This window comes from Pongo pygmaeus, chromosome 8 (assembly GCF_028885625.2).
Source record: "Pongo pygmaeus isolate AG05252 chromosome 8, NHGRI_mPonPyg2-v2.0_pri, whole genome shotgun sequence".
Taxonomy (NCBI): Eukaryota; Metazoa; Chordata; class Mammalia; order Primates; family Hominidae; genus Pongo; species Pongo pygmaeus.
The window spans coordinates 59700278-59717627 of NC_072381.2; the positions used below are offsets into that span (position 1 = coordinate 59700278).

General features: G+C 36.0%; 1 protein-coding gene across 8 annotated transcripts in view; it reads right to left on the reverse strand.

Moving 5' to 3' along the window:
- Positions 1-17350, reverse strand: part of NRG3 (neuregulin 3) — a 1100020-nt gene that overhangs the window by 112118 nt on the left and 970552 nt on the right. For 4 of the 8 annotated variants that reach the window (XM_054435830.1, XM_063669890.1, XM_054435828.2 and 1 more), the window contains one exon: positions 10728-10751. In XM_054435830.1, coding sequence (XP_054291805.1) covers positions 10728-10751 — 24 coding nt within the window. Of the gene's footprint in view, positions 1-10727; positions 10755-17350 lie in introns of all 8 variants that reach the window. The other 4 variants (XM_054435829.1, XM_054435827.1, XM_054435832.2 and 1 more) reach the window with 1 other exon arrangement.

Below are 17350 nucleotides of genomic sequence, written 5' to 3' on the forward strand. Positions count from 1 at the left end.
GGTAAATGTTCAAGCTAGGCCCTTATTTCAAGTCATAAAAATGTTTCCTTAGAAGAAACTAGAAGTTCTGCTCATGGCTGGTCTTGATCCTTCAACTAGAATTCATTGCCCCAAATCTACCTATCACTATATAATTACTATATAATTAATGTTTCACCATATTACATAAGAAATTTATGAAATTCTGCCCAAGATTTTGCTGAAGTCCATATATTCACACCTACATAGAAACTTCCAATTTAGTTATTTAACAACTTTACAGAAAATATTATACTATTAATCTAGCAAAGATGTATTGGTCTTATGTTATTCTTCAGTGAACAGCACTGCTTTTTCCAATAGTTTAATACTTTCCTCAGTGTCTACCAATCAAATTTTATTAGCTGATTTTAAAATCTTGTCCAAAAACGTCTTTACAGAAATACGCATGTTCTTCTTTGTAGAAATCATGATTAATAGATCTGCATACTTCTTTAATACATCTTTTGGTTGTATCATTTTCAAAGATCACTGAACACTATTAATCTCACCCGAAAAGTATCTCAGAATTGAATTTATTTGACTTAGTTGTCATGACTTTGTGTAAACACTTTTACTTCTCCCAATAGGAGGTACCAATATGTGCTAACGACTACTGTTAATAATTAAGCCAAAATATTATCCTTATATGTATGGCTTGGGAGTCTTTGGAATATCCATGTCAAATAAAGATAACTTTGTTAAAACAAAATACTTGGAGGGCTTGTGATTAACAGCACATGTACTGAGGCCCATGTTAAAGTAAACAAACAGAAAATCAAAGTGTAAAGGGAGAGAGTGGGCCGGGCACGTTGGCTCATGCCTGTAATCCTACCACTTTGAGAGACCGAAGCAGGAGAATCTCTTGAGCCCAGGAGTTTGATACCAGCCTTGGCAACATAGAGAAGCCTCATCTCTACAAAAAAATTAAAAATTAGCTGCACATGGTGACACATGCCTCTGGTCCCAGCTACACGGGAGGATAAAATGGGAAGAAGACTTGAGCCTGGGAGGTCAAGACTGCAATGAGCCATGATTACACCACTGCACTCCAGCCTGTTTGATAGAGCAAGACCCTGCCTTGAAAAATAAAAAATAGAAAGAGAGTGGTCATATTCCTTAAAATAAAATAAATGAGAAAACAATATTGTGTAAGTATTAAATACTTCTCCAATAGAACCTTTAGGAGCCAGTGGAGAGATGGTTCAAATCACTGTTTAATTTGGCAAATGTTTTCTATCAGAGGAGATAGATGAGTAAGGCCTTTATACCCAATGGTATATACAGTAGAACCACCCAAATGACTTCACTCAACACAGTCTGTACTCATCACAAAACCTTCAGTACAATACAACTTCTGTAGATTACCCCATGTGAGAGAATACAACGACCAGCTAAGTGGTCCTTTTTATACTGTTGGCAGTTATAATTCTGAATATATAGCTATAAACAGGATCTGGTTCATATTTCATTTGCTTGTAGCTTGGATAATTGTGAGTTACTAGCCAAGATCCTTATGACATGCAGGGATTCAGAAAACGTTACCTTCAAAACTGAGGACTAGTCACAGAACTGCTTTGCCATTTGAAACATTGCCAGAGTATAACCTCTTTGAGGAACCATGGAGCCCTATTGCCCATCCATTAGTCACCTAAATAATTCAAGAGCTCTGGAGAAAGTTAGATTTGAATTCAACTCCTATCTGCTACTTTCTTGCTCTTTAGAAAGATATTTCAGCTAATTAGTAGTCAGGTTTTGTCATTTCTAAGACAGAGATACAAATAGTTACTACTTCATTCACTTATTTTGAGAGTTTAAAGGATCATGTAACTTTTGTTTTTCCACTATATCTGATTTCTCACTAGTTTAACATGGCAAAGGGCACACTAGCAAAACTAAACTCTTTTAATGGCACTCCTCCACAAACACACATCTATGCATATATATCCATAAATTACCATTGTATTCTATACAGAAATATAATATATTCAAATGAATGAAAACACCTTTTTTTTTTTTTTCCAAATAAGTCTACTTCAGAGACTTCAACTTAGGAAAAAAGAATCCTCAGTTCTATCTCTAACGCCAGTTCACAAATTAGAACAGAAATATGAATTCATTTAACTGACATATGAGCCTGTTAGATTTAAAGGAAAAACACCAATTCATTTACAATATGCAGGGTAGCTTTAAGAAAAAAAAAGGCCACTTCCTATCATCTAAACAGGATCATAAACTGGTCACTTCTTAGGAGATTATCCCCAGTGCTCACTAAAATACACTAAAGGCTATTTTCTTTACACAATGGGATGAAAGAATACCCAATATATGATCAAGTTTGAAGTAATATTCTATCAATTCTAAACCTATAAATATATTTTATATCACAGACGTTGAGTATAACACATTTCTATGCCTTCCATATGGAAAACACTGTTTCTTTTTTTAACTTTAAAAATACAAAGATTATCTTATAATAACTTTTTAAGATTTTAATTAAGAATCTTATTTTTCTATGTTCTATACATCTTTTGATTAAAAAATTACACCAGAATTTGCTCAAACAATACTTTGCATAAATATATTATGCTATCCTAAAAACAATGTCAAATCACCAACAAAACATTTAACTGACAGCATTCATTTCGTTTACCCGATGAGAATGAAGGAAATTTGCATGAAAGAGCTTCCACATAATCTTCAACTCTACTTGTCCCTTGCTAATACATTTTCAAATGGCATTGCACCTGCTTTCATATAAACATCTTTGATGCCTCGAACATCAAATGCATCAAGACATTGTTAGGAAAATAACCACTTAACAAATAGCTCTAAAGGACATAAGGAGATACATTTCACACACAGTAGCTAGATATTTGATAGATAAGAAATCCTTCGTGATTATTGTGCCTTCCAAAATGGCCAGTCTGACATGCCCTTTGGCCAACTGCCTAAACTAAATGATTGGTTGTTTCTCACATCACTCATGAATATTTAGGCTTATGAAGAAGTCTGTCAATTATATCTCTTGATCTATTCAAACTGTTAAGGAAATTTCAAACATCTGACCATAAAAATCTCCATTTTCCCTCATGCATGAATGAATGAATGAGGTTAAGACATGAATTTAAGGTATATATTTTTGGTTACTGATTTTCTATCAACTCTCTTTGTTTCAAAAACTTCACAAACATAATTCTGCTTCTGTGTGCATTTCCAAATTTCTGCTCTAATTATGTCAGTTAACTTCATTTTTTAACTGACACCGTATTCCAGATCAGTATTTGCTGTTGAAATTTCCATGGTACCAATCCCAGGAGCATCATTAAGAAAAATTCATGAATATAAATGAAAAATCATGTTGAATGTTGACAGTTTTACAGACATTAGGTTTGGCATGGCTTCCTCAATAGGATAATTACTTCTTAAAATTAACTCAACTCAAAAACCTTTTTGGTTACTTGTTTTTACTGAAGTTGTTATCCTCTTTCCAGTCCTAAAGTGGTGACTCTCGGAAGCTGATAGATACAGGAAGACAGACTGAAATAGCAAGTCTCGATTTAATGTGGGAGCAATATGGGGCCAGTATAGATTTGCACTATGGCATTACTTAGTATAGCTTATCCACTTTGGCTGATTCTCAGCTTAAGTGTCTCCTTTCCTGGAAAGCTCTTCCTGAACTTTCCAAGCCCGTTCAATTGCTTTTTTTTTCATATTGTATCTTGCCTAAACTTTTTTTAGAGCACTTATTATATCACCTTACTTATGTGTAGCTTTCTCTTTTTAGTTTTAGAGGTTTTGGACATCCAGGGATATGTATTATATATCTGCATATCCAATATCTTATACATCTGGCATATAGTAAATGTGACAAATGTATGTCAATTAAATATAGAATTCTTGCAGCATATGACTTGGAGTTTCCTGCTATAAAACAGGAATTTGTTAAACTGTATGAAGTATTCTGGTTTTGAGACTGATTAGTAAGCTCACAAATAGAGCTGGTCATTGAGAGTATAAAGATTTGGGAAGAAGACATGTGTGCTTCAGATCAGTACCTCCTTGTGACCCTGTGTTCCTCAAGAATAAATGAAAGTCATATTGCTCAAAGTAAGAATAATAAAAGTAGGAGAAAAAATGTATTATGTAACTAATTAAAATAGAACAACTGGAAAACACAACCAAGTGACATTTATCCATTTATCTCAGGTATGCAAAGTTGGTTCAATATTAATAATTAATGTAATCCATCACATCAAGAGGCTAAAAAACATCACATGATCATATCAATAGATTTAAAGAAAGCATTTCACAAAATCCAACACCCATTTATGGTAAAAACTCTCAGTTAATTAGAAATATAGGTGGACTTTCTCAACTTCATAAAGAATATCTACAAAATATCTATACCTAATATAATTTTTAATGATAAGAAACTTGTAGCTTTCTCATTAAGATTATGAATGAGGCAAAGTTGCCCCCTTTCATTGTTCTTTTTCAACATCATACTGGAAGTTGTAGTGAATTAAATAAGATTAGAAAAGGAAACAAAAGGTACACAGATTGGAAAGGGAAGAAGTAAAACTGTCTTTGCAGATGACCTGATTGCTTAGGTTAAAAAAAAATTAAAAATTAAAAATATTTCTATAACAAATAAATTATTATATCAATGTAACAGGATACATAGTTAACATATAAAGTCAAAAATTTTCCTAGATACCAGTAATAAACAAATATGATATGAAATTAAAAACACAATAGCATTTACATTAGCATCCCCCAAAATGAAATATCTAGGTATAAGTCTAGCAAAATAAAAGATGTATACAAATAAAATGATAAAACACTAATGAAAGACTTAAAAAATAAAACCCAAGTAAGTGAAGAGATATTCCATGTTCTTGAATAGGAATACTCAATATTGTCAAGATGTCTGCTCTTTTCAACTTCATTTATAGATTTAATGCAATTCCATTAAAAATCCCAGGAAGTTATATTGTGTATCTTGATAAACTGATTCTAAAATTTATAGGGAGAGGCAGTAAATCCAGAAAAGTCAACACAACATTAAAAGACAAAGTTGAAAGACTGACCCCACTTTACTTCAATACTTACTATAAAGCTATAGTAATCAAAACAGTATGGTACTGGCAAAAAAAAAAAAAAGACAAATAGTTTAATGGAACAGAATAGAGAACCCAGAATAGATACACATTAATATAGTCAGCTGATCTTTGACAAAGGAGAAAAGACAATACAATGGAGAAAAGATAAACTTTTCAACAAATGGTGCTGGAACAACTTGACATCCACATTCAATAAAACATGCACCTAGACAGAGACCTTACACTCTTCACAAAAATTAACTCAAAATAAACCACAGACCTAAATGTAAAATGCAAAACTATAACACTCCTAACAGATCACATATGAGAGTATTTAGATAAACTAGATTTGGCAATTACTTTTTGGATACAGTATTAAAGGCACAATACATAAAAGGAAGATTTTATAATCTGGACTTTATTAAAATTGAAAATTTCTGCTTTGCAAAGCATATTGTCAAGAGAATAAAGGGAAAAGCCACAGGATGACAGAAAATATTTGCAAAAGATATATCTAATAAAGGATCATTTTTCAAAAATACAAAGAATTCTTAACAATAAGAAAACAAACTGATTAAAAAATGGGCCAAAGACCTTGGCAGACACCTTACTAAAGAAAATATGCAGATGGCGAATAAGCACATGAAAAAATACTCCACATTAAGTGTCATTAGTGAAGTCCAAATTGAAACAGTGAGTTACCATTACATACCTATTGAAATGACCCAAATCCAGAACCCTGTCAACACCAAATGATGGAGATCATGTGGAGCAACAGGAACTCTCATTCATTGTTGGTGGGAATGCAAAATGGCACAGCCACCTTGGAATACAGTTTGGCGGTTTCTAACAAAACTAAACATACCTTTCCCATATGACCCAGCAATCATGCTTTTTGGTATTTACACCAAAAATTTGAAAATTTATTTCTATACAAAAGCCTGCATAAAGATGCTTACAACAATTATATCCATAATTGTCAAAAGTTGGAAACAACTAAGATGTCCTTCAAAAGGTGACAATGTAATGTTACCCAGCTCTAGAAAGAAATAGGCTATTAAGCAATGAAAACACATGAGAAAATTACTAAGTGAAATAAGCCAGTACAAAAGGTATTATTCCAAATATATGACAGTCTAGAGAAGTTAAAACTATGACAATAGTAAAAAGACCAGTGGGTCCGGGCGTGGCGGCTCACGCCTGTAATCCTAGCACTTTGGGAGGCCGACGTGGGTGGATCATGAGATCAGGAGATCAAGACCATCCTGGCTAACACGGTGAAACCCCGTCTCTACTAAAAATACAAGAAATTAGCCGGGCATGGTGGCGGGTGCCTGTAGTCCCAGCTACTCGGGAGGCTGAGGTAGGAGAATGGCGTGAACCCCGGAGGCGGAGCTTGCAGTGAGCCGAGATCGCACCACTGCACTCCAGCCTGGGTGACGGAGCGAGACTCTGTCTCAAAATAAAATAAAATAAAATAAATAAAAAAGACCAGTGGTTGGGGAAAAGGAAGGATGACTAGAAAGAACACAAATGATTTTTAGGGTAGTAAACCTACTCTGTAGGATAATATAATAATGGATACATATCATTATACGTTTGTCTGAATCTATAGAAAGTATAGCATCAAGAATGAACCATAATGTAAACTTTGGACTTTGAATGATAATGATGAGTCAATGTAGGTTTAGGTTTGTCAATTGTAACAAATGTACCTCTATTGTGGGAGATCTTCATTATGGAGATAGCTGTGCATGTTTGAAGACAGAGGATATGTGAGAAATCTCTGTAATTTGCATTCAATTTTGCTGTGAACTTAAAACTGTGTGAAAATCAAGTCTATTAAAGAAATTGACACACACACACACAAATAGAACTAGCATTGATTAATTGTTGGCACAACAATAAACTGACATTATTAAACTTATATATAGACTATGCCTACATTTCCCCTTCCCAGCTGAATTTATACCTAGAGATGTCATATTACTTGGGATGCTGGCACTTTCAATGGAAGGAATTTTACCCATATGGATTCTATAATCATAAATTAAATCTACCCAGGTGTGGTGGCTCACGCCTATAATCCCAGCACTTTGGGAGGCTGAGGAGGGTGGATCACTTGAGGTCAGGAGTTAGAGAACAGCCTGGCCAACATGGTGAAACCCGTTTCTACTAAAAATACAAAAATTAGTTGAGCGTGGTGGCAGGCACCTGTAATCTCAGCTACTTGGGAGGCTGAGGCAGGAGAATCTCTTGAACTTGGGAGGCAGAGGTTGCAATGAGCGAAGATTGTGCCACTGCACTCTAGCCTGGGCAATAAAATGAGACTCCATCTCAAAAAATAAAAATAAAAAAGTTAAATCTGAGAATATTGTTCTCAAAGCAACAAACAGAATTTTACATATTCAATTAGAACAATCTGTGGGGGTGAATTATTGAGGTCAGTGAAAACAGCATATTCACTAAATTTATAAAGCTATTCACTACTGCAAACAATCCTTTTTTAGCTGCCATTATCTATACGCATACCAGCCAATCCCTTGAACTCTGAGTTGTTCCCCAACCCCTTCCCTCCAAGAAAATTTCTACCGTTGGAGTCAGTCACTCACTGAGAATTCATTCCCCATAAGGTCTTATAGCTATGATTAGAATCTATCTTTTGCAAAACTCACTATTACCTTAGTCTTGCGGCTCATGTAGATGAACTACATGACAATCTACTATTTTTTCCTGTGTCAGTAGCTACATTTCTTTAAATGAATTCCAAAACAGAGCTCTTAATACATAGATTGCATCTATAGCAAATTATAACTCTATAAATTACCAGTGCCACTGGCAGTCCTCAGACACAATAGGAAGCACAATAGGATGGAGACTGGTCCATTTCTTTCAACACTAATTAAAATTTGCATGGCAATTTTAGTTTGCTACAGCCATGGCTACACTGGGGATCTAGACCTATCCTAGTCCCACCACCAACTATGTAGTGTTTCCTGCATTTGAGGGCATTCTGCTGAACAACTTATAAAGCCTCACTGAGCCTGCAATCATCACGGACTAGTGGGGCAAATTGCTCTTGGACAAGAGGCCCAGGGCACATTTTATTCAAAATGACTACTGATGCTCACACCTCCATGCTACGAGTCACTGCCATCATTAGCGAATGAGGAGGGTACAAATTGTGTGCCCTTCTCAACAATGTACCCTTACTGCAAAAATATGCCCATAATTTTCAGTAATTTGTGGCCCATGACTCAGCTGTCTACTCCTCTTCCACCAGTTATACTCTCCACTTGCCTTGGTGAAATTGCTCATCCACATCCAGCAACACACCCTCTGCATTCTCAATCTCTTCTTTGACTCTTTGTTTTTTTCTCCTATTTTAGCTGAAACCTGAATCTTGCCTGAAAAGTCTTATTTTCCTCTACCTGTCTTAAGAGCTGTTTTTATTTTCTCACTTTCAACATTGGAGATCTGTCCTCCTGGCTTCTAACGTACATTTTCTCTTGTCTATTATGAAAAATCCTGTTCCTTTAAAGTTTATACCATTCACACAGTGGCAGAGATGTCTAAAAATGCATTTCCTCTGTTCTCTCAGGGTTCCATTTCCCAGCCGCTTTTACAGTAAAATGAAGTCATGTGATTTAGCTCTAGCTAATAGAACATTAAGCAAAAAGTGATATGAGTTCTTGTAGATAAGTCTTTTAAGAATAGGGTATGCATTAGCTCTGTTCTGTTTCTCAGTCTGCTGGCTAGATGCAGTTAACAAAGAAACCTATGCAATAATGAAACCAAAAGATGGAAGAAGCCTGGATCTCTAATTCACTGCTTGAATAAAGCTATCATTTGCTACCTTAAACAGGAAATATATCTACCTTGGACGAGAAAAAGTAGTATCAGGAAATAAATTGCTACCATCTTTGAGCCATTATAATAACGTGGACTCTATTTTTGATGCAGTTGGCATTACTCTTAACTATACTCTTCCTTGTCATCTACTAAATTCCAGTATAGTTTATCTTATTAATGGGAAACTTTGGCATATAACGAACATTTTTTTCTCTCTGTCTCAACCCTAGCATTATCATGAGTAACTGGAATATCCATTAGACAACTTATCCAAAACTATGTCCTCTCAAGTCCTTGACCTCTAGTTTCAAATTATTTCCCCCTCAACCTCAGTTTGGTTATTTACACTCATAGGAATGCTTTGAATATTGTCATCTCCTATAACTCCTCCATCTTCAAAATAAAAATCAACCAATCTGCCATATGACTATAATCTCTTCATCACACCAGCTTGTTCAAGTGCTCTCATGATGACTACTAATTGATTTCATTGAGATGGTCATTCTTCTTTCACTTCCTTCCACAACTATCTCACATTCCATTGTGCTTCATTTGAATAACATCCTAAATTTCATTGGTTTTCTGAGTTTTCATCACATCTATCCAACAAAACCACAAGCCTGCAGGAATTGAGCTGTCTGCCTTTTCTATGATGTAATAACCAGAGAATGGAGCAATAATGAGTAATACCATACAACTGGGAACACCAATTCCAGTATAAAGATGTTTCACAAATTTCTAATTAACTTTCAACACTTCCAACAATACAACCACCAACTTAACATCTCTCAAATATGTCAAAGCCATCCCAAATCAACACTTTGATAAGTATTTGTTGAATTAATGGGTGAATGGATAAATTAATACAAGTAAGTATATAATTATTTCACAATAAACATTCATGTAGAAAGCAAGTATTCATATCCACATCATATAAGAGAAAAAAATCTGAATTTAATAGAATCCAAGGAAGCAGCTGAATTTTGATTCAAATTGAGATCGTCTCAATTTCCCTAACTCTAAATCCTGAGTGTCTTTCCATCCATATACTACGATGCATATTGAACTTTATGAAATGTTCTTTCTTCATTTAATGTATAACCATAGACTCAGAGAATTAGGTCTAATTTTGAATGCAGTTATCTGTGACTATAAACATAATGCCCATGGAAGGCATTCTAATGCTTTAAAACATACACCATTCACTGCAAATACGTTAAAGGAAACATTTTAATTTTGTGAATAAAAATGTTTAATAGCCCACACTCCAAATTAAAATTGATATCAAAATGTATCCAAAGGAATCATCTCACAAAAGAAAGGGGACTTAGAAGCAAAAATTTAAAAGCTGACATTTAAAAACCATTGTTTTTTATCCTTTATTGAGTGTTTGCCACGTTGCAGACATTATGCTGAGCAATTTATATGTGCAGGAAAATAGAACCTATTATTATCCCTATTTTAAAGATATGAAAATTGAGAATTAGAGGAAATAATCAAAGCCAGGAGCCAAATACAACTTCTGTATGATTCCAGACACTGCACTTAAAATTAAATTGCCTTCCCAATAAGTAGTTAATTATTTCATTTTGAGCCATTACTTAGTGAAAACTCGACAAGAGTATTTTTTCGTACTAATAGCATCTGATAATGAGACATTTCAATTATAATCAGATGGAGAAGGAAAGCACTATGTACATCATAAAGCTTAGCATTTCCAGGATATTAAATGAGCAAATTGTTTAATCTTACCCATGAATTCAATCCCCAAGTGGTCTGCTACACCAAAGTCAGCATGGAAGGGAGGGGAAGAGAAAAAGAGAAAAAGGTTAGAAAAAACTCAATACATGGAAATCAGTGCTTATAAGACTAACCCTCCAAGGCAAGACACAGCCTCAATTTTAACCCCTATGTTTGCTTAGAAAAGATACATTACAGATCACCAACAGTAGAGTTACTCTGAATACTGATGGGTATTTCCCTGAAAGCCTCTGAGCTATAGCTTAGATTTTAGATGAACTAATATTGCATAAATCATGAAGAATGCTAAGTATAAATTTAGCTAAGAAAGAAAAAGAAAAATTGTTATACCATGAACATCTGGCACTAATATTCTTTTCAGAACCCATAATATTTTATGTGGAATAACTATTTGTTCAACATGAATTTATTTGAACCTCTATAATAAAAATGAAAGTGAATAAGCAGGAACTTCTGCATGCCAGATCCTAATCAGGTGTACTTTACCTCCACAAAAAAGCAATGATGTTGGACTTTTTTCTCTCTCTCTTTCACTTTTTAGATGAGAAAACTGTGCTTCAGTGAGATTAAAACTCTTACATAGGTTACAGAATCTGACAGTTCCAGGGCACCAATTTGGTTGATCTGACCATTAAGCCCCATGACTATTCGAATTGACAGCCCATCCTACCAAACACAAATGTGTGTGTCCATGTCTGTTCTACGTGCATATAGAATACAAACCATCTTGACCAGCTATCATCTGCCTGATCAGCAGAGCAATGAACTGTACTGGGCTAGACCCAAGTATTCAACCTCAGATATTCCTCTATTTAAATGGTTCTTTTTTTAATCATTCAGTTATTCACTCATTCACTTTTAAAATTCATTGCATTAATTAATATTTTTTTCTGTTGCCATAATATTTGTCTGAAGTGAGAATAAGGGAAAAAACTATTGCTACCATTGTAATTGTTTCCAAGACTAATTGCTGAGCTTCCTTTTATGAATTCTTTATTTAGCAAATAAGCTTTTCCTTTTAGAAAATATGCATCTAGTTACCTAGATTTCAGTGCCTTTTGTGTTTGTAAATAGGTCATTAAAAATTTTATTTGGAAAAAATATATATATATATACATAGTATAAAATTTATCATTAAAACCATGTTTAAGTGCATGACTCAGTATCATTAATTATTAAGTTGGTGCAAAAGTAATTGTGGTTTTTGCCATTACTTTTGTTAACTTGATACATTCACAATGTTGTACAACCACCACCTCTTTTTTCCAAATTCTTCCATCACCCCAATCAGAAACTCTGTGACCCCTAATCCATAATTCCTCATTCATCCCTCCTCCCAGCCCTTGGTAACTTCTAATCTACTTTCTATCCTTATCAATTTGCCTTATGAACCGTTCACATTTACTTATATAAAGAACGATGGTGACAATGTTTCTAAAAAGTAGATGCATTCATTTATTTCCCTGGCATTTCTTGACTGCTTACTCTGTGGTCATCATACACATGGTGATAGATATCAGGCACACTTTCATGTAAAGAAAGGATTCTTGTTCTCAAGTAGCTCAGAAATGAATGAGAGACCATGGAGAAAAAGCTATGGTCATTCTTGGTAATAAGTGCTATAATGGAAAAGCAGAAAATGTGCACTGGACGAAGAGGCCATGGACCCATAAACTTGCTCCTAGGAGGGAGAGAATGTGCAATACAAAGAATAAAGTTTGTACAACCCCATCAAAGAGTGGGCGAAGGATATGAATAGACACTTCTCAAAAGAAGACATTTATGCAGCCAAAAAACATATGAAAAAAAGCTCATCATCACTGGTCATTAGAGAAATGCAAATCAAAACCACAATGAGATACTATCTCACGCCAGTTAGGATGGCGATCATTAAAAGTCAAGAAACAACAGATGCTGGAGAGGATGTGGAGAAATAGGAACACTTTTACATTGTTGTTGGGAGTGTAATTAGTTCAACCATTGTAGAAGGCAGTGTGGCGATTCCTCAAGGATCTAGAACTAGAAATACCATTTGACCCAGCAATCCCATTACTGGATAGATACCCAAAGGACTATAAATCATTCTGCTATAAAGACACATGCAAATGTATGTTCATTTCATTACTATTTACAATAGCAAATACTTGGAACCAACCCAAATGTCCATCAATGATAGACTGGATAAAGAAAATGTGGCACATATACACCATAGAATACTATGCAGTCATAAAAAAGAATGAGATCATATCCTTTGCAGGGACATGGATGAAACTGGAAGCCATCATTCTCAGTAAACTAACACAGGAAGAGAAAACTGAACACCACACGTTCTCACTCATAAGTGAGAGTTGAACAATGAGAACACATGAACACAGGGAGGGGAACATCACACACCGGGGCCTGTTGGGGGGTAAGGGGCAAAGGGAGAGAGAGCATTAGGACAAATATGTAACGCATGTGGGGCTTAAAACCTACATGACAGGTTGATAGGTGCAGCAAACCACCATGGTACATGTATACCTATGTAACAAACCTGCATGTTCTGCACATGTATCCCAGAACTTAAAGTAAAATAAAATAAAATAAAAATAAAGAAGAATGGAGTTTGTAGAAAAGTTGGGAAGACTATTGTCAGTAGCCTTGTTCAGGTCGTTGACTTCTCTGCACAAAATGTTTTGAGAGTGAATCCCAAGTAAGAGTAGACAAAGAAGTTTATGTCAAAGTGAAAGTATTGCAAAGTGAGGTGCAACAAACTTGTTTGTCTACTCTTACTTGGAATTCGCTCTCAAAATCTGAGAGGCAGAGTGGGCTGCTCAAAGAGAGATAGCCCCTAGTGTCTTGAAGGGAATTTCCTTTACGGAAACTGTACAGACATATTCATAAAATACTGGTGAGGTCAAGTATGTAAAGGTGGATCTGTGGTTAGTACATATCAGGATCTACATGCTCTAACACATATCACATGTATCATTAGCGTATAAAATCTCCATCTAAGGGTGTGTTTTTTGATATTAAAATGAGAAAAATATTACTATAAGCTAAACCTTGAGTCTAACTACGAGTGTGGGACACTGGAGGAGTCTCTGCCCCTCTCCCAATGCCCAGCAGGCAGAAATTTGTAGCTAATAGTTTCTTGTGCTTTTGGTGCTGATTGGTTGGAGACTGGGGAAGTTACATCAGGAATAAGGGACTTTTGTTCTCTTCCCCAAGCCCATACTGAGTATCAGGAACTTGTAACCATCTGGCAGTCTGTTGGTATTTGGTAGGACCGCTTAACTTGCGAAAGAGTTAGGTGCTGATGCATGAGGGTGCAAGGGGAAAGAGCCAGCTATAAAAGTGGCCCATTGAGCTTTACACACAGGACAAGTAAGTATGGGTCCTAACCTTACTTATCCTGCCTCAAGACCATGTTTTCATTCTTATGCAAATAGGAAGCTTCATGACTGTGGTACCCAGGACATTGGAGAGAGACTAGAGTTGTGGCATTTAAAATAAGGATTACCTATCATTACACTAAAAATAATATTTTTAAATGGCTGGGAATAAAAACTAAACTTTTTCATATAGACAGAAGAGGAGGTTGCAGGAAGGAAACCAGGAGAGGCAAGTGTACAGAAATCAGGGAGCAGAGGCTCTCAAATAGTGAACCACAGGTGTTCCATGACATGAGTGGGCAATTAGAAAGTCTTTAGATTCAGCCTGTTTGAACAAGAACTTTCCGGTGCAGCTGAGATGGCTCAGAATTGGCTGCCTGTCATCTGTTTTGCTGGCAGGTGCAACTCAGGCATGGCCTTTCTTCCTTCTTCCATGAACTTCAGTGTTCTGCCTCCGGATGTTACAAGGGATATGGAGCATCGGGCTTTGTGAATCTGTAGATTGTGCTAAGAAATGAGTGGCATGTTTGATTAATGGAGGGCCAATCTGAATGCTTTGAAACCTCAATACATTTATGACCAGTAGCAGAGACAGAAATCAGAATCTGGAAATTATTCAAACACTGAATAGGATAAGTAGGAATCTTCTTAAGGGAAAGAAAAACTGTCCTCTTTTAACATAACAGAAAAGTTATCCAATTATTAGAGTTTTTAACTTTCAGAAATACTCTCAAGCAAGATGGCATTTATATTTTTGTATTTTAATGGGAAATTATTTATTAATTTTTTATAATAGCTTATTCATGGAAACTGACACCACTGGACATACAAATAAAAAGTCAACTCTTATGTAAATTATTTTTCTCTTTCTTTCTCTCTCACTTTCTCGTGAATACACACACACACATACATGCTTCCATTGTTTTATTAAAATGTTAAACACTGTGATCATTACTGCAGGGTTTAATATAGGATTTGGTTCATATGGAAGAATCAATGAAAATCCATGAAGAACAGATGACAAAAAAGCAATTAATTTTGTCATTTGAGTCATACACAGATCATAAACCGCACTATTTCTCATAACCCTTCACTGGCTATTTCTCAAAGCAAGCAGTGTGCCCAGGGATATTCATGCCAGCAGGAAAACATCAAGCGAGACAGGGGAAGACTAATTAATTAATAGTTTGTTCATTCACTCAGCAAACTATGTGTCAAGTACTGCACAGATATTAGGGTGGAAGAAGAGGCACATAGTTTAAGCAAAAACAGTTCGATTTTATCTATGACATACACATGTTTGAACATATAACTTCCTTCCTTTTAACACTCCAAAACATTTATTTGTAAAATTAGCATTTGTTTTGGAACACTCCCACCTTTGGATTATACAGTAGTGGGTAACATTTGCTGAGCACTTACTGTGTACCAGGAACTGCTTTAAATATTATCTCACAGCAATTTATAAGATTGTTGTAACATTCATTTTCCAGGTAAGAAACGGAAGCACAGAGAGGGGAACTAACTTTCTCTAAACCAGATTGCCCATAAGTGCTGGGAACATGATGGAGCCTAGGCTGGCTTGGCTCTTAGCTACCAGTTATGCTCAAAGTTTACTTATCCCCTTCCTATAAAGAAAAAGCTAATTTTTACAAAATTATCAAGTAATGAGATTGTCAGGGAGGAATTATTTAATCCACTTAAGAGAACAAGTTGTTTTCAAGTATCCTCAGGCAGAGTAGAAGCACCACTTATTTACTTTCTCACCCCTAGTTTATTGATGAAGTGCCAAATATAAGCTAGGTAGCGGGGCAGACAAAGGAAGACAACTGTTATCTGTCTCCAAGGAGTCCAACTGGCAAATCATTAATATTTCTTCATTGGTTACCAGGGAAATTTCTTCACAACGAGGCTGGCCTAGTTGAAGTTATCTGCTTGCACATACAGCAAGCAATATATAAAATGTTGAGTCTGAAAATATGCCCAACATTGAACCAAATGATCTTACAAGTGGCAACATACTTAATAAATGCCAGCAGCTCTGCTGCAGAGCTGAAACATTCTTAAGACTTTAGGACTAGGTACCTGTCTAGTGAGACAAAATGAATGTTTATTTTTAACACCAAAAATTCCTGGAAAACACTTGGAAATTTGAAGCCCACATTTTTTAATTAACAAAAATTATATAAATTTATGCTGTAAAACCAGATATTTTGAAATACATATACACTGTGGAATGGCTAAATCAGGTTAATTAACACATGCACTCACATACTTATCTTTATGCGGTGAGAACATTTAAAATGTACTCTGTTAGCAAATACATTGTTATTTACTATAGTTGCCGCATTGTACAATAGTTCCCTTGAACTTTTTCTTCTTATCTAACCACTAACTGAAGTTTAAGGCCCGGGTGTTTCTAAAGCATTCACAATTCTGTATGACTGAACAATTCAAAACCTCTTGTTTATATGCTGACAAAAAGGGGCTGCTGACATTCCCCCGAGGTGGGCAGGCTGCAACAGAGCAAGCGAAAACATCGTTGCCTTGATTCCAATCTCAGGATGCCACCTTCAACTTGTTACCCAGCCTATGAACAGGAACTCACTGCAGTGCAGCCCTGGGACAAAGAGACACAATGTGGGTTTAAGCATCAGCCCTGTGCTAAAAGTAACGGAGCAAGATGATTCTGATCATACAAGGGTCCCAAATGTGATCATTTAAACCCTGGTCTATGGGATATGGAAAAGCATGTTCCAGGAAAATATTGATCTGTGTTTTAAAAAGTTAGACTACTGGCGGGTGCGGTGGCTCACAGCCGTAATCCCAGCACTTTGGGAGGCCGAGGCGGGTGGATCACGAGGTCAGGAGATCGAGACCATCCTGGCTAACACGGTGAAACCCCGTCTCTACCAAAAAATACAAAAGATTAGCTGGACGTGGTGGCGGGCACCTGTGGTCCCAGCTACTCTGGAGGCTGAGGCAGGAGAATGGCGTGAACCCGGGAGGCGGAGCTTGCAGTGAGCCGAGATGGAGCCACCGCACTCCAGCCTGGGCGACAGAGCGAGACTCCGTCTCAAAAAAAAAAAAAAAAAAAAAAAAAAAGTTAGACTACTGCCTTGAAGTTAAATGGGCTTTTCTGCTGCAAGAATCCCCCAATTCCCTGCTAGATGTGTGGAGAGTCTATGGGCAGTAATCAGTGACAGCATTTCCAACTTGATGAAAACAGCTGCATTGTCA